Genomic DNA, 27,382 nt, shown 5'->3' with positions numbered 1-27,382 from the left:
ATATATAAATATTTTTTTTTTTTTTTCTTTTGATTTTTTTTATAATATTTTATTTTTTATTTTTGTATTCCATTTTTTTGTGTTTTTTATCATTTTTTTTATGTTTTCTTTTCTTTATATATATATTTTTTTTTCTTTTCTTTTCATATTATATTGTCATCGTCAATGTTAGATTAGATATGACATTTTATAAACCTTTAATTAGAGTGAATGAATGACTAATTTTCTAGAAGAAAGACATAGGAAAGACTCATAGGCGAGTAATGAATTGAGGCAGTTTGTATGTAGTAGGGATTTTTGGGTTATAATCCCAGATGTATTGGAGAAGTGTATTGTGGGTTGCCCCGAGTCTGGACTTGTTTATGGTTGGTCCTGTAGGAGTAGCAGTTGATTCAGGAGGAATTGTTTCTTTTCCACTTTTGAGTGGAGAGAGGAGAGGTGTGTGCTAATGTTACTGAACCACGTGAATAGTTCGTTGTCAGCAGGTTGGGGAATAGCGGATGGATCAAGTGGGGGGAATCCGTGATTGGTGGCGGCGGCGTATGAACGAGGTAGTGAGGGAGGAAGGGGAGTGGCTTGGTTGGTTGAGTTTGCAAGACGACGGGCTGCCATTGCAGCTTTTGCCGCTCGATGTTTTTCGCAGCCTCTGTAGCTGGCGGTGTGATCAGAAGAGCAGAGAGCGCATTTAGCTGGTTCCTTGTCAGTTTTTGTGCATTCTGACGACGCGTGGTCGCCTGCGCATTTCACACATTTGGGGGGAAGGCAGCAGTGGTTCTTGGTGTGACCTATGGCCTGACACCTATGACATTGAACGGGAATAGCTGGTTTTTTGAAGGTATCTATTTTAACGCCGAGACCGACGAGGTGATTGATTGCCATGAATTTAGCTGCGTCTATTGTGTGTTCTGTTATTACATGGACAACCTGTGTTGGGTATTTGGGGACTGAGGTATGGCCTAGGTCTCGCTGCCTTTGAGACGGTCGGGTGGAGAAGATTCTGGAGCATGAGATTACAGGGAATCCTAGATTTTGCAGATCTGTTAGTATTTCATTGTCATCAACTGAGGCAAGAGTACCTCGCAGAGAGAATTCTCTGCGCCTGTTTTCTTGCAGGCAATATGTGCTGTAGGGGATATTTAGGTTGTTCAATGTTGCTTTGGCTGCAATGAAGTCGGCTACGTTAGAGCACTTGATAATTGCAGAAGAGTTCGATGTTGCGTGAGAGATTGGAGGAAATTGGCAATTTTTAATTAATTGGGCATGTAGGGCTGGCCATTTGGAAGTATCTGCTACTTGAATGGGAGGTATTTTCTGTTTTTTATTGACTGCCATCGTTGAGTGAAGCTCATCTTGTGGGGTGGATGCATTGCAATCCATTAGATCGCCTGTTGTGGGGTTGACATTGGTGCTTTTAGCGGCCATTGCGGTGTTTACCGTGTTAGGAGGTGTAAGCATGTGATTGGCAGGTTTAAATTGGCTACCAGAGGGCGTTTTTGTTGACTTTGTGATTTTGGCCCTCTTAAGGGCCTCTGCTGGAACGGCTTGTCCTAGGACCTCGGGAGTGGTATCGTTGGAATTGTCATTGTGTGGGGGTTCAGTTTCAATAACAATCTGGTAATTGGCCCTCTTAAGGGCCTCTACTGGAATGGCTTGTCCTAGGACCTCGGGAGTGGTATCGTTGGAATTGTCATTGTGTGGGGGTTCAGTTTCAATAACAATCTGGTAATTGGTCCCCTTAAGGGCCGTGTCACTTATGGCTTGGTTTGGCGCAGTGGTGGGAGTTTTTTGTCTTTGGGGTTTAGGTTCATGGTTGGTGGTCGCTTTTGACTTAGAGTTGGACTTTTTGATCGTCGATTTGTTGTTGACGTCTTTAATTTTGGCGCTGTCGCCATTGACTTGTGCCAGAGGGGCAAATTTGTTTTTGTCAGCAAATATGGGTGTGATTGTGATTTGCTTTCCGCGGTTGCGTGCGGAAGCTGACTGAAAGGTAGAGTCCAGACTCTGACAAGGGGCCTGCGCGGACCTCCTCTGGCTGGCCGGGTTTGCTGGTGGGTTTAGAGTGGTGGGTGTAGGAACAGATGGTGACGCGGCCGGAACTGGGATGGCCGGAGTGGTGGAATTCGGGTTTACTGCTGATACCGAGTTGAAAATGGTCCCCATAAGGTCCTGTCTGACGTCTGCCGGCAGTTTAGCGATCAGTTCCTTTACTGTCCGCAGCAGGGCATTGGTGTCCTCGGCGGCTGATGACGCAGAGCTCGTTGTGGCCGCCATGGACTCCATGGCGGCCTGATGGTAGCGTTGGGGAGGGCAGGGAGGGCTGTTTGGGGTCCCTAATAAGTGGACCCGGCCGCTTTCCCCGGGGGTGCAATGGGCGATTCTAACGGCCCAGAAGCCCGGGTACTAACGGCCAGGAAGACCAAGGGAATTTGTCGCAGGTGAAAAGACGCCACCCGAAGGTGAGAACCGCGACGGCTACGCCCAAATTTAGGTACAGGCGCAGCCAGCCGCAGCCCTTCGGGCGCTCTTTTGGCGACTAGGGAGTAGGCGTTTAGCCGATTGCGTTGTCTTCTTCCCACAGGGGGTTGCGTGAAGTCCGCGGCCGGAGCAGTTGATGGCGCGGCTTCTTCTGGGGTTGCTTCTGCCCAAGGTTTCAGATCGGAAGGCTCAAGCGTGTTGACGGTTGTTCTGTTGTTGTGTGTTCGTTCGTGTCGCCTCGCCTCGCCGGAATTTCTGTTTATTTATGAGTCACTAGCCCCAGCCTTTTGGCTGTCTCCAGTGGGTTTCTTCAGGGTTCACGTCTACTGTTTATATTTTCATTGATATTTCAGTGTTTCTACTTATTTTTGTTCATGGGGAGGGGATGTGGTCAGGGATTAGGGCAAAGAGAGGCGTGCGATGTCTAAAGTGAAGATCTGGGGTATATTCCCAGAGATCAATTATTTTTTCGTTTCCTGTGCGTATGAGAGACCTTTTGAATATGGGAAGGTTTGCTTTCAATTCAGTTAATAGCGGAGTTATTTTGAGGTCTTTCCTCAGATCTTTGTTTCGTATGTACCATGGGGCACCCACGATCTTCCGTAGTAGTACATTTTCTGTTTTTTGTAGTCTTGATAGGTGGGTTTTTGAAGCCATTAGCCAGACTGGGGAAGCATAAGATAGGAGTGGTTTTAGCATGGTTTTGTACAGAAGGCATTTAGTTTTTAGCGATAATTTCGACCTTTTCTGGAGCAGTGGCCCAAGCGCTGCTGCAGCGGCTTTGGTTTTTCCGATGGTGTTGTTGATGTGGTGGTTCCAGATCAGCTTTCTGTCGAGGGTTACACCTAGGAATTTAGATGTTTCTTGCCGTCTGATTTCTTTGGTCCCGTAATATATGGGATTTCCAGTGCCCGCTTTTGGGCGCCTGCTAAAGGTCATGTGAATACATTTGGTAGGATTAGCCGTCAGCTTCCACGAGTCTGCCCAGTCTTCGTATTCGTCTATTTGTCTTTGAAGCAAGTCAGATGTTGTTCTCGGGTTTGAACCTTGAGCTATGAAGGTGGTGTCGTCTGCGTAAAGAAAAGCCTCGTTGCCGGGAATTAAGGGAAGGTCATTTACATACATGTTGAATAGGGTGGGGGATAGGATGGCGCCTTGCGGGACGCCGGAGGTAATAGGAAGGGTAATAGAAGAGGCTGTATTGAATTTAACGTAGAAGGTTCTGTCTGTGGTGAAGGATTTGATTATTTTTTGCAGGTACATTGGGATGGGGAAGGATGAGATTTTTAAGATGAGGCCCAAGGTCCAAACCCGGTCGAACGCAGCTTCTAGATCAAGAAAGACTGCCTGAGTGATGAGTCGGGCGTTGAAACCATTTGCAATTTTCTCAGTTAGTCGCAGGATCTGGTGTGTTGTGGATGTTTTTGGTTGGAAGCCTGTTTGCTCTGGCCTGATGCTATGTTCTAGGGATAGGTGGTGTTTGAGGCGGTTGTGGATTAGAGTTTCAAACAGTTTGGAAAGAGTGCAGAGGAGAGAAATAGGTCTGTAGGAGGAAGGATTCGTTGCAGGTTTTTGAGGTTTGGGCAGCATGATAACTTTAGCGCGCTTCCATGCTGTTGGGAAATAGGAGATGTGAAAAAGGAAGTTGTAGAATGTGGCAAGAAAGGAAAAGGCAGAGGCTGGAAGGTTTTTTAGTAGCTTATTCGATATAGCATCAGGGCCAGGCGCAGATTTCCTTTTGAGTCCTTTGACTACTTCGATGATCTCGTGGTCGCAGGTGAGAGCTGGCTGGTCGTTTGGACAGTAGCTTAGGCTCATCCAATGTGCTTCTGCTTCTTCTTCAAGCTCGGATTCTAGGGTGTTTGTGAATCGCGCCTCGAGCATGTCCGAGAAGAGATTTGCTTTTTCGTAGTCTGTTGAGGCAGTTGTGTCTCCGGATTTAAGAGGTGGAGTCTGGTTGAGGGGGTTTTTTAAGGCTCTGGCCATCTTCCAGATTGAGTTGTCCTCCGTGGAAAGGGAGGCGACTTTTTTATCCCAACGGTTTTGGCGGTGGTTTTTCAGGAGGCGATTGACTTTGTTTCGCTGTATCTTGAAGTGGTCGTGGTTTTCCTTTGTTCTGATTGCTTGCCACAGTTTCCTGGCTTTGTTTCTGTTTTTAATGGCTTGGAGGATTTCTAGTGGAAGAGCATCCGGATTTTTGTCTTCTGGGATGGAAAATTTGGAAGCGTCGGCGCAGTCGCGGATTGTTGCCGTGAGCTGTTCAACGCAGGCGTCGGCATCAGTGCGGGTGGAGAGCGGAAGTTTTTCGAGCTTGTAGATATTATCAGCAACCAGACGGTTGAATTTATTAAGGTTGATGCCAGTTCTCGGGATTGGAATACGGGCGGATGCGGAGCAGTTTATACAGTAGAGGAGTGGAAGGTGATCGGAGGCAGATGAGTCCAGAGTGATGGGGTTTTCTATTGCAGGGAGGTTGGTTGTGAGGGCTAGGTCGAGGATGTCAGCGGTGCCATGGACGGAATAGTGGGTGAAGGTAGATGGGGTGAGAACTTTGGCATTTCTTTCTTCGGCAATGAAATGAATTTTTCTACCAGCGGCGTTGGTGGTTGAAGCTCCCCAGCTGGTATGCTTCGCGTTTAAGTCGCCACCGGCGAAGGTTCTTCCTGTTAATGTTTCTGTTATAAATTTGAGGTCATTCATATTGATCTTTTTGGGGGGATAGTAGAAGCTCCAAAAGTTTATGCTACCAATGTTGGTTCCGACGGTTACGCCGACTGCTTCCAAGGATTCCAATTCTGGGAATGGAATTTGACTGAAGATAAGGCAGGTTTTGATTAAAATTAATACGCCACCGCCTTGTTTTTCTTCGCGGTCGCGACGAAGTTGGTGATACCCGGGGGTGTAGATTCTTTTCTTGTTATTTAGCCATGTTTCTTGGATGATTGCAATATCAATTACATGTTCATGTAGAATGTTCATAAGTTCCTCTGTTTTTGATCCAATTCCATTCATATTCCATTGCAGTGCTCTTAGTTGAATGGCCTTGCGTTTATCCATCATTGATGAATAACAGCGCTGCCTGGATGATTTCTTCGAGTAGTATGTCTGTCTTGGATTTTTCCGATGGAGTTATTAATTTTTTGACAAGGTTAGTTAGCCAGGAGAACAGTTTCGATTTGATAGAAGGAGTGAAGAAGGAGGCAATTGTTTCTTGAAGAGAAGGTTGAGAGGTCGGTTGTGGTGGAGCAGGGGGTTGTGGTTGTGGCTGAATGGGAGCAGGAGCAGGTGACGGAAGAGAAGGGAAGGTTGTTGTGGAGTTGACGTCAGGCGTTTCTGGGGTAGAGGATTGCTTTTTGGCTGATTGCAGTCTTTCGGCATACGACTTGTACGCTGGACATTGCCGGTAATTTGCAGGATGCTCCCCTCCGCAGTTGGCACATTTAGCCGGTTCCGGTTTTGCGACTGTACATTCTCTGTGGGAATGTGGGCCGCCACAGCGTACGCATCTAGTTTGAAGGCCGCAGGAATTAGCTGTGTGCCCAATTCGCTGGCATTTCTTGCACTGGGGCGGTCCTGGTGATGATTTGTAATCTTCTATAGTTACCGAAAGGCCACAGAGATAAGAGACGTTTTTTATGCGTTCTACGTCGTTTGGGTGGATTAGTTTAATCTGAAACAGCGGAAGGTTCCGTGGTGGGTATTGTTGCTGTCGGTAAGCAGGATCGTCGGTTGGAGTGGCTTCCAGTTCTTTCTGTTGTTTTTGAGTGGGCCGGGTGGTTTTTAGCTGGCGAATTTCCTGAACTTGGATGTTCCTTTCTGATAGGGAATCTTTGATTTCGCTGATTTGCGTGTCTATGCGGAGTCCGCGAATGACCAGGAATGTTTTTTTGTCTTCCGGTAGTTGGTAGGTAAAATACGCCCATTGTTTTTCAGTAAAAAGGCGCACGAGAGCGCGGAAGTCTGTTGATGAAGATGTTTGTATCTTTACCGAGGAGCCGGTGGAGTGGCACACTGGTGGGTATGCGCAGGCGGCTTTAATGGCTCGGTATTTGTCGGACCAGCCCGTGGGCTCCTTCAAAAAGATGGGCGGGACTGATGATTTCTTTTGTGGGATTGTTTTCTGAAGTCTTGGTTGCGCGGGTGGCGTTGATTCTTTTGCAGGGGCTGCAGTATCGTCTGCTGACAGAGGTGCGAACTGGTTCTGTAGCAAAATGGGAGCCGGAGACGGTGGCGAAGGCGTGTTTCTAACCCGCCTACGCTTAGACGGAGTTGTAAAAGGCCCTAAAGGGGGCCGTTCAGGATCTGAGGTAAATTCAGGCATTGCCTCTGCAGGTAGGTTGAGAAAATTGCGAAAACGGGGATCGTGGGTGAGTTTTTCAGGAACTGTTATGGTTATAAGCTTTCTATGTGGTGCAGAAGTGGCTGAAGATGGTGGTGCGGGAGTTGAAATGTTAGTTGAGGTTTGTGGAGTAGGGCTTGATTGGCGGCTTTTTCCGTTTTCTAGTTGGTTCGTATGAGGCTTTTGCGCTGCTTCTGAGAATAAGTAGTCAACCTCTTCATCAGTATACGTCATGTCTTCATCTTCTCTGCTGACGGATTCTTCATTTCCATCGTTGGCGGCAGAGGCCGCCATGGAGTCCATGGCGGCCAATTTCAAGTGGTGGAGGGCAGGGAGGGCAGTTTGGGGTCCCTAAGAAGTGGACCCGGCCGCTTTCTCCGGGGGTGCTATGGGCGATGCTAACGGCCCAGAAGCCCGGGTACTAACGGCCGAGAAGACCAAGGGAAATGTCGCTTGTAAAGTATGGCGCCACCCGAAGGTGAGAACCGCAGTGACTACGCCTGATGGTAGGTACAGACGCAGCCAACCGCAGCCCCTCGGGCGCCCTCTTTGCGACTAGGGAATGGCGTTTTCTTCTTGTTTGTTGAAAAAGGTCCTCTTAATGGCCTCGGAGGCCTGCGTCCGTGAGGGCGCTCGACTTCCCTTGGTGTCTGGAAGGTTTTGGCGTAGAATGTGGAAAATTTTTGACGTCTTCAAAAATGGTCCTTTTAAGGACCTACTGCCGATGGCAGTATGGGAATAGCGCTTTCTTCTTGCCGCAATCGGCGTTCTCTTGCTGCGGAGCGATGGCAGGAGATGATGGCGTGTCAAGGCTCGATGAAAGGCGTGTGACCAGTACTACCAGCGTAAATCAGTTTGGACAGACCCAACCGATTGTTCGTTCGTGTCACGCTCGTCTTCCCTTATATGTACTGGTTTTGACGGATCGTCCGGTATGTCCTATGTAACATCTGCCACATGAGCATTGAAGTTGATACGCTCCCTCGCATAGTAAGCGCGAGATCTAGTCCTCCGGCTTAGGCAGAAGGCATAGCTTGTATAAAAACCAAATAGCTGTGATTAAATTTCAAACCAACGGTGCAGAAGCAAGAAAAGGAAAAGGGGTGAGACATGGGTGTGCACTTTCCCCCATAATTTCTTATACTTACATCGAGAAGGCCATCCGAGAAATCTTGGCAGCCATTCGCCCTGCGAGTTCACGTAAGTAATAATATGACGACACGCTTCTCCGTAAACACGGCGCGGCGCCCGCCCCACTCCAGCGTGACCTTGGTGACTCTCTTAGTGACTCGTTGAAAACCTATGGTGACACCTCGAAATGCTCAACACGATATAGACTCTTTCCAACATCGGCCCGTATCACCAATTTGCAAGTTTTACCTCTATATTTTTCTCGGATGAAATATTATCAATTTGGAATTAGAGCCGTGCTTGGCGCCAATTCCCAAACTCATCCGGCTCGCGGTGGAATCGCCTTTAGTTGACCGACAGTGCTCGACCGTTCGTTCCGCTCTACTCATACCATAGGCCGCTCCTTGGTCCTTCGTTCTCAAAGTTGCTTTGCTCAAAACTTTAACCAATAGGAGACTTTGTCAATAAAGTTGTTAATAACTTTGTTCTGAGGTTCTGCGAAAATTTAACTATCGCAGTCGTAATTCTCGAGTCGAGAATGACAACTCGAAAATGCTTCGTCCAGAGTAGTCATACTCAACCGCTGGTTTCCGATTTCTCCGCCAGAGTACGTGTTTGTCGCTCATTTTCGGTCTCAAAGGTGGAACGAAAAAAAACTTAGAAGCATCGGACCGAAGGTGGTCGAGTGCGGAAGCCGTTTTATTTTTGCATTACAGAATATATGTATTTGCATTTAAGATTCAATTGAAGACGGTCAACACAACACACTTGTTATTATGCATAAGGTAGATATCAGAGATAAGGACATTCTGGGAAGCAATACAATAATAAGTGAGCATTGCGACACCAAATACGGACTGACCTACAATAAGACATGAGCAGACATGAGCTGTAAGGCATACTTCTTGAGCCGTAAGAAATTGCTCGTCTCCGATGTGAGACGTAATAAAGAAACGCAACATGAAGGCGCAGAAGGAATTCCGATACTATACCTGGAACTCCACAATTGAGTTTTAATCGCATTTTTCCGCATGACTATGCAGTTTGCAGAGCTACTTTTTGCTAAATGTATTCTTCCACACTATTATTGTACGTATTACACGCTCTACATATGCACCTAATGTTTCAATTCTTTTTCTCCCCATTCTATTTTTAAATTCTGATAGCTATACCACAGGACAGGTCCGTAGGTCCCTATGGACCTAATGTGATAATTGGTACATTGTCTCTTAGAATATGCATAAAGGCCGTTTTACACGGGGAAAATCATTGCGCAGGTTACCATTGAAGACATTTGTTGAAATTGCGAGAATCAGCGCCTGCAATTAGAGAAGGGGCTATTTTGCCATCTCGTGCGTTGTAGCAACTCCTGGCAGTGAATGCCACGCCTTATACATTTTTATCTATACTTATTGTCTCCTTGTAGACATGATTGTCCATTAGAACAGATATATTGACTTTAATGTAATACTATACCGATGAAGATCGGGACCAAGAAGTAGACGCTGGCCCGTGAATGCAAGTGCAAAAAGATCGGCTCCAATTAAAATATCCACCGGAGATGGTACCTACACCAAAAGTAGGATCTGCTAACACTAGTGAGCACACTCTTTGTCTCACTTCCTTCGAAATACTTAGTGGTTTGAGGTAAGTTTGAGCCAATGTCATCCACAATTTGAACAAAGTGGGATTGTGCGAGGGAATGTCCATTCGAACTTTCTATATTTAAATTGGTTATTGGTTAACACTGAAAATTGCTAAACTTCTGTTCCACTTCCTCCAAATACGGGCGTAACCTTTCTCTCTTAGGTTCAGGAGGTCGTGGAGCTGGAGTGCTCGACATAGTTATTTATTTTAAGTGATCAATTTTTTATTAGTTCTGCTTCACGAGAGAATGCAACGTAACGCATCGGGATGGGAACTCAAAATCAGCTGTTCGCAGATATACCGTTGCCGCGTAGTAGGGGTTGAGCAGCTGCTGGCCTTGGAGATAGCGCAGTCCGAACTTGGGGCGGTGAGCGTGCGAACGCAAGGGGGGGAGACGAGAGAGGAAGTCAGAGGGTCAAACACCGCTGCGAAATACTCAATTTCAGAGGGAGAGAGAAATAACGCCCCAACTAACTGCCGCCGGATTGAGAGACATGGCATTAAACAACACTACAAAATTAATAAGAAAAAGAACACTGAATCCATAGCGCTTAAGTTCAACTTTAAATAAGAGCATTCAACACATAAACATCCGGCCCGAAGGACCAAAAATATGTCGCGGAATGAAAAACGATGTTCATAAAACTATAATACCGAAAGACCAGAGAAATACACAACGCACTTTTAAACATTCAAAACAAATATATTCGTTACCCTTTAACACTATCACAACAATAGTGAAAATACGGGGGGGAATGAGGAACTTGCATGGGTCGTAGATTGCTCTAAAAACTATTTTGAATAAGTCAAATGGATACATTAGCTCGCAAAAATACCTTCAGTTTCTCCATTCAACATCAAAATAAATTAAAAAATTGCATTTAAAATCGAGAAAAATTTCTCTGAGCCGACCACTGCGCGAAGACACCCGAGCGTTGCCGAGGCCAGGCGTGACGTCATAGGTGCCTAAACAACCGTAGGGAGTAGGGAAATACGCTGAGCGCATGGTGTAAAATTTGTTTTGAGGGAGTATTTAGCCGCTCATCGTCACTTTATTTTGTTCTGTTATTCTTGGGCAAGTTTTCCTATTGCTATTGTGCCTAGATTATTACTTGGGATATTAATAATGCGGCATCGGGATGATGAAGTACAAGCGTTTCACTTCGTATGTTTTAGTGATCGGAAAAATGGATGATAACGTTGCCACTCGTTCGAATAGTACACCTGAAATTCATCTACATCTACGTAATACCCCGCAAGCCGCCTAAAAGGCATGTGGCATGGGGTGTTAGGACACCAGCCTTTTTTTTAGGACACCAAAAATTAATGCCACGACCCTCATGGAATTTGTTAAGACAAATTATTGCTATACGTAGGCGGCAAATCGAGTTATAAAAGAAACTTTTAATACTGGAGGATAACGATCGTAAGCTGTGCTGCTGACATTAGAGTAAGCTGTGCTGTTGAATTTCGCAACACCGAATTATCGGAGAAGGTAGTCCTATCCGTCCTTCGGTACGAATTCACAGCAAAACAGTCTGCACACAATCCACATGTGAGATCGCGAATCGGTTCCGCTGCCAACACACACACAAGCTATAACCTATTTCAATAATATAGGTAAATCCATAAACAATATACTAGCATATACCATAAAAATATAGTGGGAAATAGGCAAATACTCTTATCAAAAACTGGATGTCACTGTCACATTCTTATATTCATCACGTACAACTTACAATAACAGAACTCGTTATGATGAAAACAACTATTTATTCACTGATTTAAACCCTTAAATTAGCCCACACAAGTGACATTTCTCACTACTATTCGTTGAAATAATGGAATAACAAACTTCACACACAGTTTTTATTTCAATAGCGTGATCGTGAAATGTCATATCTACGGTGAACAACGGAGATTAGCACGCCACTGACAATATTTACACTACTGTTAGACATTTATCGATAGTTTAATAGCACTTTTTACACCTCAATCACGATGGAACACTGATAACTCTTGGCCGATATTTTTCAACCTTGTCAAACTTTGTGCATTACAACCACTGGCACTGTGATTATTAGCAGTAGCTTAACGGGAGATGTCACGTTGAAAATAACGCTATTTTGGCACAAAAATGTTCCTAGATGTCTCCAATCAGCGAACAAAAGTTGCATTGACTGGAATTCACCCCATAATACAAGCACAGACAGTCCTAAACGACGATTTCTCCGGTACCTACGAATAAACGGATGAAGTTATTGTATATAAAAACTAAGCGGAAATTAGTAAACATCAAAATCGTTCTAATTACATACTTAAATGAATGATATGCCGTCGATAACATCAACTTACAATTAACGTATCCCCCTTCCAATGGCCGTGGCTCAGACTCCTACTACGATGTTATTTAGGTATTATAAAAGTTTTGGTTTAACTGCTCCAGTTTTATATTTTGTGCCCTTACTTAGATATTAATATTATAAATAATGCAAAATACGAGGGCTTCCACGCCTCTATCGTCGGATATTTATCTTTAAATATAAAATAATCAACACGTCTAACAAACGAAGCTCTCACAACTGCTGGCAACTATTACAAACAATCACAACAATAGCTTCGCGTGATGTTTAGGCACCTTTGACGTCATCGAGGCTTCGTCGGTAGTGGCTTGGGGGGGAGGGAGTTTTTCCCGCGCTTTAAAATTCGTTATATTTATCATTAAATATCTCGCGAAGGAAAACTCAGATTTACATGCGGTTTTCTTTGTTGTATTCAGAAAATAATTTTCTGTCCGCCTGTGAAATAAAAAAAATTCATGCAAGTTCCCCATTTCACTTATCAGTCAGTAAGCCTACTTGCCTGCATTTCCGCCGAAACTCGAGCGCACTTGGGCGGGGGAGGGGAAGGCACAGATCTCACTCCGAGTTCCACACACAACTGACTGAAGAGTTGACGACGACTCGCGCACGCACAAAAATTGAACATCAAAATAAAAACTACTCCCTCCGGTGGCAGCATCGACAACTAAAAAACACTCCTGTTTACGGAACAATTATACTATCCTTAACATCACAATCTCTAACCCTGTCAGTTATTTACAATTGGAAATCATTTCTATTCGCGTTCCTCAACTTGTAAATGGAACCCTCCATAACTCATCTTCGTGCGGCATTGGGCAGCTGCCTGGTTCTTTTGGAACATTATAACTGCACATTTATCAAGCTCAAATGCCACCAATGCATTCCGCTTGCAGCAGTGCATCACGCTTCCGAATGTGGTGCCTCTGGTTCCTTTTCCGTCTCAGCGAATACCAGATGTCAACGGACGAGAACCTTCAACTGCCCCACTTATTTCCACTGAACTGGGCTAACCTTGCAATTAACACGCAAGTAGACATTTATATGCAGCGGAACACTGATGGAAATTATTAAATTCACGGAAACAAGCCTCTCATTTAGCAATTTATCCGAATAATCTTCTCTCTGGATGCTGTACGTGACTCGTTTGTATTTTTTAACATTCACCGATTGAGGAATTAAGCATCCGAGAAAGCCTATTGCTGGCATCAACAGTGATGCGGTGTCATCGCTTCGTCGAAAACTGGTCCCCGAATATTCATATTTTCGCACAATTAGGAAGTTGGCTCAAATTTAATATCCTCCTGGAATACATAGATGAAATGGTGCAAAGCAGTTATTCGAGTTTTTGACCGTATTCCACCAATTTTAAAAATTGAAAAAATAAGATTATAATTTAAGGTAGGGGTAACAACATATATTTCTTTCGGCGTGTCTATTGTTTCCTAAAATTTTACAAATATAAAAACTGGAGATCTGGTTAAAAAAAAATAAAAATCGTGTCTTAATTTTTTTGGGGCTATTTTCCATTGTTAAGGCCTAAAAATTTGGGGAAACACATAATTTTGGATGCAATTTAAGCGTAAATTTTTTATTTGTCAAAATATCTAGGGGAACTTTTCATCATCTTAACCTGTTAGACCCTCAGGATTAACGAAAAAAGTGAGCTTCGCGGATACGGGAAGCTCATTGGATGCCACCTATAACTCTACAGCAGAACTATGATGGCAAACTGCCGCGCACAAGGTATTTAAATTGAGACGTTTCTTAATCCACGTTAATTTTCATTCCGAGACGTCTTCTTCGACGATTCACGGTTAGAAGTAACAAAACGCGGTTGCAAATCGCATGCGGACAAATGTGAAAGGGTCACTGCTCCCCAGTTTCATCCCGTGGATTTAAAGTCGACCAAAATCCTTCACGCTTATTTCGCTTCGGGTGGAAATGTTTAAATGTCCGATCATTTCCAGCGGTTTCCTGCGTCGCATAATGGGCTGAATATATTTGGTTTATAAAATACAGCTTATATTTGGTTTCATCGCCAAAAAATACACATGCGTTAGTTATTTTTAACTAAAAATACGGCATCACTGGCTTATTTAATCAATTTTGAAGAAACTGTTTTTTTTGCGAAGACGAGCAGTATACGCCATTCAAAAGTCACTGGAGTGTAAGCGCATCGTCGGAGAATACGTTTATGGAATACAATTTGTATGAAATTTTATGTACAATAATACTGAATTGAAAATCCATTACGTCCATGCGATAGAGTGGAGTTTAGTCTAGTCAAGATTTCAAAGGAACATTTTGATTTTTCTATCCCACAGCTATTTCGGACCACTGAATCCGAATCTTAGGTTGTTAACAAAATTTCGCGAAGCAAAATTACTAGAAGGACGAAAATTGCCACTTTTTAGCTTTTTTTATAACTATGACTCTACAAACTTTTAAGGAATACGTTTTCAATTCAGTATTATTGTACATAAAATTTCATACAAATTGTATTCCCTAAACGTATTCTCCGACGATGTGCTTACACTCCAGTGACTTTTGAATGGCGTATACTGCTCGTCTTCGCAAAAAAAACAGTTTCTTCAAAATTGATTAAATAAGCCAGTGATGCCGTATTTTTAGTTAAAAATAACTAACGCATGTGTATTTTTTGGCGATGAAACCAAATATAAGCTTAATTTTCTTCCAAATAGTCAAATGTTTCGCAAAATGCTAATTTAAAAGTTTGCCGAAAGTTTTACGGTTGATCAACTGAGCAAATTCCAAGCGAGAGAAACTTTTTTCTCCAGTTAATATATTCGGGTGTTACCGTATGTCTAAAAAATGAAGACCAATATAATAGTACGCAGCAAAAGAAAGAAGGCCAGGACAAACATTCAAGTATGAAGACGACGGGGCGGAAGAGCATTGTTACGCTGTATTCCCGAATAATCAACGATGAGCGAAGCAAGGAAGCAATAGTCAGTAGCACAGCACAGGCGAAGAGGGCTCTCTACAAAAAGATGAACCTGCTTACAGCTGAGAATATAAGCATAGAAGTAAGGAAACTATTCATCATATGCTACGCATGGAGTATGTTTCTCTATGGAAGCGAGGCTTGGACGTTGACAGCAGCAGAGAAGTCAAGAGTGGAAGCATTCGAAATGTGGTGCTACCGAAGAATGATGAAGATAAAATGGATCGACCGTGTGAGAAACGAGAAAGTGCTAAAAAGACTGGGAGAAAAGAGAAGGCTTCTAAAAGCCTTAAGATAACGACGGAAGGAACTTCGTCGGCCACGTAATGAGGCGTGACGGCCTGATGAAAACAATCGTAGAAGGACAGGTGGTAGGGAAGAAGGGCAAGGCACGGCCCCGAATGAGTTACGTGGGACAGGTTATAAAAGATGTAAAAGAGAAGAAATATGTCGCTATGGAAAGGTAAGCGGAGAGCTGCGATACGATTGTTGACTTGTGATGATGGCCTAATCTGTGTTCTCGTTTTTCTTGGTGATAACATATTCGTGTGTTACCTCATGCGTACCCTCTTATCGTCAAATGTTCGGAAAGCCTGAAGAAAAAAGAAAAGGGGATGAGTCATTGAAGTATCAATTGCGAATAAATTGCAAAGTCGAAACTTGTTAACAAACCTCAGATGCGGCAGCTCAAAATACCTACGTAAGAGGTCGGCACACTCAAAACTACCCCAAACGATCCTTCGCAGGCCCTTCTTGACGGCATCTTGATTGGACATGAATACTGTCGAGTGACTAAGATTTGCCTCCTCCTTCCCACAGGTCGGTTCGCTCCGCACAGGAATTCGCCGCTGGAGAGGGTCTACCGTGAGATTGCGATCCTTAAGAAGCTGGACCACCCGAACGTCGTGAAGCTGGTCGAAGTGCTGGACGATGAGGTGGACGACACTATCTACTTAGGTGGGTACCAATCAATCTATGAAGCACCGTGCGAATCAGTCTTTCCCTCGGATTTAGGTCCATATCGCAAGTCCGAATGCGAGAGATTTTTATGCCATGGTTAATTAATAATTTCGCACTTGCATATCAAAATTTGACTTATGATTCCTTCTCCTTTTCAATTATATATTATTGGAAAATAAACCTCTCTTTTGCTATTCATTTGAACTTAATCTGAAATTTTCATGGAAAATTTATGCGGAAATAGAGAAGAAATGTCAATTTCATTGCAATTTATAATTGTCGCATTGGACACAAAGAATGCCTGAGTTTTGACTAGAATCTATTTTACATTCAGATATCCTCAAGGTTTTTATCTAGACTGACGTACTTTTTTATGCAAATAATTAAAGAATGAAACATCGCTATCTCATTTTCTTTCGCTTTCAAAGAAGGATAACTTCATTCTTCTACATTACCTTAAGACAACGAAGATTAAATAACCCAACGTAACTGACCTCTTATTTTCCGCGGTGCTAATTAATATAATTATAATAATAATTAATAATATAAGATTCCTCGGCTAACTAATATAATGACAAATTGATTGACTGATTGACTGAAATTCGCAGCCCAAACTGCGATAAGCGTGGGTATTGGGCTTATGGGAGGTAAAAGTAAAAAAAATTCATCGGGAGGAAATATCTGAAAACTCGAAAAATTCGATTAGTTTTCGAGACAAATTGACTTGAATTAACATAGTAGCCTTATGGGACTAAAACTTTTTCACTATTATTGAGCATATATTAAAGTCTCAGGCACATGAAATTCCCTTGACGGAGATTAGATTTTTTAGTTAATTTTTCAATGTGGTTGTCATTGAGATTATTTGATATTAAGTATTTTTAATGATTGTTTTAAATTTCCAATGATTTTCTTATGAGCCTATGTTTGGAATTTTTTGAACAACATGCAATAATCGTAGTAAATTCCTTGCTTGAATTTTTGGCTATCATGAAATTTCCATATGTCGAAACAATAGGGTGGTTTCCTATTATTTTTTATTGCCTAAATCGAAAGATTATTACTCCTGGAGTACTTATTTCACGCTTTTAGATTTTTATACGACGATATCTATTTTTCGCGATCAAATGAAAAGTGAAAATTTTGAAGCGCGCGAAAACGCGACGGGTAAGTATGAATGCCGGGAAAACTCCCGTGTGACGTCGTTCTGGGTCCCGCTGCCGCAAGTGAGGTGACCTTGGGGCGAGGCTCTGAGCGCTGATACAACGCAGGATGCTAGCAGGTAGCAGAGTACCATGCTAGCTGGTAGCGCTTGGCTTAAATAAGAATTATTAATACCTTATCAAACGAGGAAAACTTTCCGACCTTAGCCAGTTTTAACAGGTGATTATTAAGACGTGTTTCCCTGAGCTCTGTGCCTCATGCATTCATTGGTAACCTCAGACGATGTAAAACTCCTATCTAGTCGTATAGAAACTAGGTCCCTGTGACGTCACGTGGAGTGGCATCGCGTGGGCGCCAATCTGGCCTTTTTCAAATGAGGATAAAATTGACCCTTACCATTCGTCTAAACCGGTATTTCTGAAACTAAATAATTTTTATATTATGAATACACTAATGGTGGGTAACGAATCGCAATCAATGCCTCTCGTTTTCTTTGATGAAGGAAACTACCCTATTCCGAGGAATAAACGATTTCCGATTTTCGATTGTCGAGATAGGCGAAATTTCAATTTCGGCCTTCAGCCTTTGCCGTATGGAAATTTTGAATCTTCTTGAAAACTCGCGATGTGCACTATATTTTCCGTAACCCTCTTGGTTAATTCATTTAAAATTCCGAAAAATATCCAGCACGATAAAATTCATTGTCGCCATTATTATGTTGAGGTTACGAATTGGATTATCTTAATAAACGTTGAGCTAGGTGAATAAAATTTCCATTGTAAAATTGTTATCATTTTATAAAATTATTATTCCAGGGTAAAAAATGTCAACTTTTGCGTTGACGGCCATTTCTCTTGATCGATTCATGTGTGATTTACATCGATACCGATGTCCTTGGATACGCTTTATTCGTTTATGCCTTTTTTAACAAGGTAGAATACTGAAAGTCGTGAACAAAATTACTGTTATTGTGTATAACACGATAAAAGTGAAATCGAATCGAATAATTAGAGTCGAAGTTATGAGCGATACAAGTGTTCATTCTATAGATCCCTTTGGCAGGCTTACTATCATAGTTATGGAGCAATGAGATTTATATATCATACACGCCGCGCTGCGCGCGATCGCTGGGGGGCATCGCCCTCGAGAACCGGCTCCGCCGGGCGGCCCCCACGGACGGCTTCGCCGTTCGCCGCCGATGTCGGTCAAATGGTCGATCGGTGGCGTGAGTCGCCACCGTCGCACAGTGGTTCCTAAACCCTCTTTTCTTGGACAAAAGTGGAATTTTTCGTTTATAAATTTAAGTAGTGACTCTAATACCAATTCGTAGCAATTATATCAAAGCACTATCTACTGATAGATTTATTTTTAAATATTTGTTTATAACAATGCTATGTCAGCTGAAAGTGCGAAAAATTGAAATGGACGAAATTTTAAATTTTGTGAGACTCATAACAGGATGATTTTACATTGACAATCATCTAAGAAATGGATGTCTTTGTGTCAGAAGAAGCCTAATCCTTTTCTAGGAGTGATTTTTGTAATCTTTCTGTAATAATTGTTACCCTAGATACGTCATTTAATTTCATTGTCATTAAAAATGAAAAATATTTTTTTAAGTAGAGCTATAAAAAAATCCTGTGCAGAACATGTTGCTCTGATTATATGGAAAATCCTTCTCATTACTTCCTTTTGCAAATGGTAAAAAGTTTAGCTGCGCCTACCTGCGCCCCTTGGTGTTCAGGGATAAAATATAACGGCTGTTCTCCAAACTGTGCTAAATAGCTAACTCTCATTCCAATTACCATTCTAATTTACGGGGAGAAAATGATGGTGGACTTATAAAATTGTACATGATACCTAAAAAATTAAACTAAGAAGAGAATGACACTTTTAAGTCACTACCATTGTTGTTTAAAATTCATCTACATCTACATAATACCCCTCGAGCCGCCTAAAAGGCGTGTGGCAGGGGGTGTTAGGACACCAGCCGTTGACAACTATAAAAAAAGAAGTGCTCTAACGAGGTTGGGACTAGCGTTTATTAAAGTCCTTTATGGTTCGGGGGAAAAATGAATTCCCATATCTATCCGTTCGGCAAAACATCTCTCTTAATTTATCGCTTCTATCGGACCTGGAGATATAGTGTGGCTCTAATAATATGTTCTCTGTGTCTCTCTTAAAGATATCCATTCTCAATTTTTCAAGCAATCTAAGAATTGTTTATTAGCGACCAGACTATTTATGACAACGCCCCTCGTCCAAGTTCAACTGATTTAGGTGCATTGTAGGGGAAGTTAAAACAACAATCGCACCTCTCCACAAGTTCGAACAGCAATACTACGTGTTCAAACAAGACAATCATTATTCGGAACCATATACTTTGAAAAAAGAGTCATCACATTTCGCGTAGACTAGTTTGCCGCGCGCACCCTTAGTCTTTCATTATTACTGATTGGAAAACTAAAAGTACACTGGCAAATGCCACAGAGTAGTAACTCTGTATTGTTCTAAGATTAAATCGACAAGCTGATCTCCCTAAGGCCTTTGTAGGTCCTCGAAGAACTGTGATAAGAATGAGCTTGAAACGCAGGTAGCTATTCCCGCAGTTGTACGAGAACTGGTCAAGCAGTAATGAAAAGAAGAAAAAGCAAGTATTTGATTACATCAACCGGTAAGTTTTATCGTAAGAAAGATATTTTTAGAGTCATTTTATTTCTTTATTAATGTTAATTTTATAAATGTTTGTAATGATTTTCCACTTCAATATTTTCGCAGGAATTATAATCTGACGGACTGCTCGAATGAATTAAAACTATTTGTCTTCGGTGGAATAGCTGAACGCAACACGCCCTCGCCTTCAGGTAGGTTGAACTTACAGTGTACAGGAAACTTTTCTTGCATTTATAAAATGAGTTTTAGCCTGTATGCTAACCTGTAGAATATGGTATTTTTGCATTTTTACGTAAAATCAGGGCTTGGGCGTCCGAAGAAGGAGTTTCGTGATTTATGCGAAAGATCTAAAAAAAGAAGAACGGAAGAGCTAACTGAAACGAGATGTTCAATGGAGCTTTCTTTCGCTGCCTCACGGAGTCTTAATGATGAAGGGAAAGAAGACGCCGCCGAAATTTTGGAAGAAGCCCTTCGTACCCCAACAAGAGCTTCCAAAATGAAGACTGCATGGACATCGCAAAAAAAAGAGAGGAAAGTAGAAACATTCACTCCAGATGAAGTACTTTCCTTGTGTGTTAGCGCGAAACTTAGCAAAGCCCAGTACCAACTGCTTCGAGAAGCACTCAATGCTAAAAGTTTAAATGTCCTCCCCAGTTATAAACAATTGCTTCAAGCAAAAACTAAATGTTATCCTTCACCAGATCATATTACAATCACCGAAACAGGATCAGCTATTAAATTACAGGGACTCTTGGATCACACGGCGAATCGTTTGTTGACTGTACAAGAGTCACTTTTAACGAAATTATCACCCAAACAAATGTCCAACGTGACTTTGATTTCAAAGTGGGGATGTGACGGTGCCTCTGGATTTTCTTCATACAAACAAAAAGTTCCGTTCCAAGAATTTGACGAGTGTGATGTTCAGTTCTTCAGTAGTGCCGCTGCAGTTATTCACAAAATCTGAGTCAAAAAAGAAACTGATAATCTGGCAAAATCCCCGGCCGTCATCAACAAGGTTTTGTACACCCCTGCAATTTTTTTTTGCCAGGGAATCTAATGTACTTGTAACAGAACACATAAAGCACATGCAAGAACAAATTGATAACCTAGAGCCGACAACATTTGTGCCACTTCATCTCAGCCTTGAAGTACCTGTGCGTTTGTCACATCAACTGTGTTTGACAATGCTCGATGGTAAAATATGTAATATTCTGACCAATACAGCTTCCAGCCAAAGTTGTAATATTTGTAGTGCAAGACCGTCTCAAACGAACTACCTGTCATCAATTAGACAAAGGAAAATAAATCAAGAAGCATTGAAATACAGTTTGTCCCCATTGCATTGCTGGATAAGGACATTTGAGAGCATCTTACACGTAGCTTACAAGATAGACGTAAAAAAAGTGGTGTGTAACATCAGAAAAAGAAAAGGAAATTGTCGCTCTAAAGAAGCTTCAAATTCAAAAAGCATTTAGGGAAAGGATGGAATTGGTTGTAGACCAACCAAAACAAGGCAGCGGTATATCGAATGATGGGAACTGTGCCCGTCGTTTTTTTGAAAATCCCAAACTAGCGTCCAGCATTACTGGAATTAATGCGGATCTGATTTTTCGTCTGTCCGTCATTTTGAGGGCTCTCTCAAGTCCCTATGAAGTAAATGTAAAATCATTCGGAGAGTATTCTCTAGAAGTGGCCAATATGTTTTGTTCCTTGTACAAATGGTATAACATGCCTGCGTCCCTTCACAAAATTCTCATTCACGGATCGGACATTATTAAAGCCGCACCCCTCCCGATCGGACAATTTTCAGAAGAACCAATAGAGGCTCGACACAAGGTAGACGATACAGAGAATTGAATACACGCAAAATATCTCGAAAAGCATGCAACGAAGATTTACTGCATTTGCTTCTATTATCATCCGATCCTTTAATATCCAGCTTACACGAAACGCCTGGAAGGAAAACTGGGAGCATACCTCAGGAGGTATTAATGCTACTACAGCCTCCTGCAGGTAACTCGGAGGTATGTGAAATGCAAAATGAATTAAATAATGATGATGACGAAGGAATAATTTAGATAACACTTATTATATCAAAAATTTAAAAAAATGTTTTTATATAGTTTTACCTACTTGTAAATTCATACTTTTAGCAACTACCTAAAGATTTTACTGCATTCAAAATGAAATATTTTCCCGGTGTAACTTGTGAAATCAATTTATGATAATGATATAAAGTGAGCTGTGATCATTATGTCTTTATTAAAAATAGAGCATTTCAAATATAAAAATGATAAAATCCAATGGTTTTTTTTATATTAATGCCACAAAACCCGTTTCACAAATTTAACAGAAAATGATCGAAGGAAGCTTGCAAATGTTTAAAACTTTTCAATTATCTATTCAAAATCAAAACATGCATAATTTAAAAAAATGCTAAAAATTGTCTTCTGAAGGATCCGAAACTGATAAGATTGGATTCCTCAGCATAAAAAACCCTCTGAAAACAATCAAATATGAAATGTCAATCATTTCTAGACTTTTGTCCAACAATGCATCGTCTGGGAACCACTGTGCGTCGGCTGCACCGCCTCTGAAGGCACTTCGGTCGTACGTGAGGGAGGTTCAAGGTAATAAATCTACGGTAAAATCGCTCAAAAACGGCAATGAAGACAGAGCTAGCGACAACTTAGCAAGAGCAAATATCCTCTTTCCTTCGAAGCGTGTTCACTGCTCGTTTTCAGACAAATACAGCCACCCTTTCAAGACTGTATAAAACTCCAATACCTTCAATCAATACATCCTTCCATGTTATTGAAAGTCATCTGAAATTCATCGACCCTCATAGATCGAATCCATATCCCGATGAAATTCCCACCAGAGTTTCTAAAGAGCTGGCAACTGAAATAGCACCGTTTTTGAAATTAACATAGGAAAAATCTCTCGCGGAACATGGTGTCCCCCAAGATTGGTAATAGCGAACCCTATTTTTAAGAGTGGTGATGAACAAGATGCCAGTACCTATAGCTCTCTATCTTCCTCACGTCTATCTCATGTAATACACTAGAACACTTCGTCATCATCTCAGTAATGAGGTATTTAGTCAGCGAAAACTTGTTAAGTAAAAATCAGCATGGATTCCGAAAAGGTACGTCGTGAGAGCTCACATCCTGTGTACCCCAGGGAAGTGCTATTGGTCCTTCATTATTCCTTTAGCATATTAATGATATCACAACCGTTTTATCTAGTAAAATTGGATTCTTCGCGGTCGACGCAGTGCTGTACGGGGATATAAACAACGAGGCCGTCAGACCTTCGCTTGCGATTTACTTCAATGCTTTAAACGAGTAGTGTGGTGCATGGCAATTGGAGTGAAATCTTAACAAATTTGTTGTCAAGACTAATGGAAAAAGAAAGAATTTCTCAACGAAATGTACTCAATTAATGGGGCAAAGTAATTGAACGTAGAGACAGTAAAGTATATCAATATAATTCTTTATCCTGGAGAATGCACTGCCACGAGCCTAAAGGCTAGAGGAGGCTTTTAAAAAGGTAGAAAGAGAAATGTTCTAAAAGTAATGTAATTTATGGAACAAAAAAATAAACGGTATCGCCTCCGAATCGTAACCGGCACAATAAATCGACCGAATAAAGAGAAATAGGGAGTTTGGGTACCTATGCTATTACCGCGGCTGTGGTCTTGAAAAAGGCGCCGCACAGTGGTCCCAAATCGAAAAAAGCTGGCCAAAAGGCATTTTTTCGACTTTTTACAAGGAAGTTTTGAATTATGTATTCGAATTCTACAGGATATGGCCTACAATATTTCGTACCTCTTAGGTCTGTGTGATTATTATGTTGACCTGTGTAACCCATCAAACATAGGCATGTTCAACCCAAAAAGACCGACGCATACAAATAGTCGATTTTAGGGAAATTCAACTAAATAAATGACCATTTTGTTTTCATGGGATTCATCTGTCAATTTTTATACGGTAATTTTGTATATTTTTGCACAATAATGGTAAGTTTTGTTCGTTTGAGCATTTATTATAACAATAAGTATTAATTATTTATAATGTTAGCCATTTTTAGTAAAATGTGTCATAATTTTGCGCTCCTCCATGCTCCTCAAAGATTCCTATGCAGAATCCTTGGAAGGAGTATATACAACAAGATGGGGAAAAAATCTTGCCTATACTTGCCTATCCGACATCTAGGGGGTTGAGCTATGCACCACTCCGCTGAGGGCGGCTGGCCGGCGGAAGACCGAATGGCATTATCGCTCAAATATTCCTATATCGGTGGTCTAACTCGCATGGTGTATACTTAATATAATTCTACATCCTGTGAGATTGCATACATCAAGTGTTTCACGCCTATCGTATGAACACTTCTCGAATGTACTCTCACCTTCAAATATTCATGAAATCAATGAAGGCCGGTTTTCATGCTCTTGATGAGAAAAATTATGCGTGATCAAAAGCAACTACAAAAGTTACTACGCGAGAAACTGCTTTCATCAGCCAAACTTTCCTTATATTTTTATAGAGGGTGATCCCTTACATGCTGAAAAACATTGTCAGCACATTATTCCGAAATAAAGTGTTGGTGCTAGGATAAATAAATGCTCCCTAGTACCCTTGCCGCCCCAGTGCCGCCTAGAATTGTTCACAGGATCATTTCAAGAGGCCGTAGACGTAGTTAGGATGGGATGAGGAGGGAAAAATTCGCCTAAACCCACCTAATGGGTGCGTGCATCTTGACATTGAGGAGAACTGTGAAATCTTTTCAGGCTTGAGTTGGAGGATATTTTGAGAGAGCCTAATTATTATGGTAGGAACGAACACAAGGATAAAATTAGGGCAATGGACAGCATAACCGATAGATATTAGATGTCGTTCTTCCCGCGTACATTAAGGAACCACAATACCTGCTACAGTTTAGCTATAGGACAGCTTGACTCGAACTGTGTAAAACAGGCTATGCAGGTATAATTAATAACTTACTATGATTTTTAATACTAGATATCTGCATGCAATTCTTGGCATTTTATTTCTTATGCAGAAATCACTTACAACGATAGCTTTTCGTTTTCTGTGACTAACTCATAGTTACCTCTGCATGTTAGCATAGAGTAAGTATATTATAGAGGGCTCACGGCATAGGAGGAAATCGTATCGACAGTTTTAATTCTCAAAAAGCAGGAAGATGGCACGACAGTAGCTAGCCAGAGGCGAGAGGGTCTTTTTCTTCAAGGTCACCTCGCCTATCCCCTTTCCTTCCCGCTCCCCGTCTTCCAAACTCTCTCAGTCCCCCAAGCATCGAAGGAAGGGAAGACGATGTTTACATCGGCCTGAGAGAGCATAGGAGAAGGAGAGGCGGCGCAAAAAGGCTCGGATCGCGAAAAAGTTTGACCAAAATCAGACTTTCGTTGGATGTCTTTGAAAATTGCTATCTATACGTTTTTTGGCATGCTACTTTCATTTCTGCAGTTATTTTTGCGAAAAAATATTATTTTAGGCGATACGTGGAACTTTAACTTATTATATGGCTAATCGTAACGCTGACTGCATAGACGAACGCAAATCATGATAAAACATGAAAATAAATGATAATTAGTTATGAAGTATGAGTTAATGATCTTTGAAATTAGTCAATAAACAAAAAGGCTAAAAAGAGTGTTGTTAGGTTCATTGACTTACGTTAAAGAGGTGCGATTTCCAGATTTCGTGAGGTTCTTCTGTATGGACTAAAAGTAATTTTTAAATAATTGTCAAAGTAGTATTTAAGTGACTCTTTTATTCTCATATAAGCATGGTTAATGATTTAATGACTTTATGGATTATGTATTATAATTATTCATCAACAGATTCTTCCCAATCCCACCCATCCCTCTCTTCGCATTCGCTCGCAGAATTTTGAGACTCTAGCAAGACCAAGAGATCACGAACCTCCTGCGAAAGATCTTTAAGGCCCCGACATTTGTTCAGTCAGTTCCTAATGTGCTAATAAAAGGGTTCGATGTCAGGATCAGCCACCGGAAAATATCCTCATTCGTATGAATTCGAGATATTTTTCTCGCGTAATGCTCGCGGTATTTTCTAATATCTTTATTGCGAGATTCCTGGGCCTCCTCCGATAGTTCTTCAATAGGAAGAAGAGCCGACTCGATTACATCTGCACCATGTATGCACTTTGTGCTCCGTGGGTGGCATGTGAACCATCCATAATGTCTCTTAAAATTTTACGCTGTATCTAAGCAGAACTTCTTAAATTTTACCGGATCAATCAATAATCCACAAGACAGGGATCTCAAAATTGTTGAGAATTGAAAGATTAACTCTTTTTCTACTCCTGCAAATTACTTGACTTCAAGCAGCTTCGTTTTCCTAATTTTGGAGCGCGTAGTAACGTCAGTGAATTGTTTACTTGGCCTACCCCTTTGTATATCGGATGTACCTGTTAAAAAATGAGACTACTAGAAAAATATCCCAGGGGACCCCATGTCACCATTAAAATACTAGGAAAATACGAACCCGAGGTGCTTGGAAGGTTGCGAAATACATCAGGGAAATCAACAAATTTTGTTCAACCAGTTGCAATTCCTCTAAAAAAAAGAGATTGATCGTGAAATAGCTCGCCATCTTCTCTCGTCGGAATAAAAAAATTTCATGTTCAAAAAATTAATAAGCGCAAGTTTTGCCTTTCATCTCCGTGTAATCTGAAAAAACCCCTAGATATGCATTCAAATTCCTTTTTCGAGCAACTATGGTTTTCTCTTTTTTCTCCAGCATTTTTCCGTGCAGTTCTCGTCGTGTAAATGTCCATGAAATTTTTGACAGTCAACAATAATTACACAGGTTTGTAAAAAGCTACACAACAGTCCTCTTTCTACAAAGTTTAAATATAAAATAGAAGGGAAAATATGAAAAATAGTGCGTGCCTCGTCTCAGACCAATTTAAAAAAACGGAAACTAGAAACGGAAATAAATGAAACATAGTATACCTGCTCAATAATCCTTATTTATGTGGTTGTCAGGAACTAATAAATTACTGAATCACATTTTTTAGTTATCACATCACTATAACTTCTTTGTGAGATCACTGTTAAACACAAAAAATGTGGCCAAAATAGGACTTCTCAATTAGTAATGGGTATGCGTTCACATCGACAGAAAAGGAGAAACTGAAGGGTACCAAAATGTTTTGACCGCTATTTGGACGGAGTTAAAAAGAAGAGCCATGGAAATGTGGCCATTCCCCCAGATAACTTGTAGGGGTAGGGTTGGACCCCGTAAAGAGAATGTGAAATGTTTAGATTTTGTGCGAAAATGCAATGCCATGAAATAGCGGCGGACCTGCAATACAACCCGTCCAAAAGGAGGCGGGTGGAGGGTAAAGACCTCATCTATTAACACGTCTAGCTTCAATTGCAGGCCAGACCGCCACTAGGAAAGCAATAAACTCAAGTTGGGTGGTGCATCAAGTTAAGATAACAAAAGGTCCCGATTAAGGACCACTTCCCACGTCCCTAAGGTCCGGCATGTGTTCGGGAAACGGGTCTCTTGCCACTTCGGAATGAAAGAAAGGGAAGCCAGTAGTGGATTTTCCCATTAGCAGAGCATGCAGCCTATCGTATTTACTTCAATAGATAACCAAAAC

The 27,382-nt window shown here is 41.6% G+C and overlaps 1 protein-coding gene across 1 annotated transcript in view; it reads left to right on the top strand.

Annotated features, from left to right (window-relative positions):
- Nucleotides 1–27,382, top strand: part of LOC124156632 (calcium/calmodulin-dependent protein kinase kinase 2-like) — a 245,208-nt gene that overhangs the window by 191,275 nt on the left and 26,551 nt on the right. Inside the window, exon 5 of the mRNA XM_046531289.1 lies at nucleotides 15,740–15,877. Within this exon, the coding sequence (XP_046387245.1) occupies nucleotides 15,740–15,877 (138 nt within the window). The remainder of the gene's footprint in view (nucleotides 1–15,739; nucleotides 15,878–27,382) is intronic.

The sequence above is a fragment of the Ischnura elegans genome, chromosome 3, assembly GCF_921293095.1.
Source record: "Ischnura elegans chromosome 3, ioIscEleg1.1, whole genome shotgun sequence".
In the NCBI taxonomy this organism is placed as follows: Eukaryota; Metazoa; Arthropoda; class Insecta; order Odonata; family Coenagrionidae; genus Ischnura; species Ischnura elegans.
This window is presented reverse-complemented; position numbering and strand designations above follow the sequence as displayed.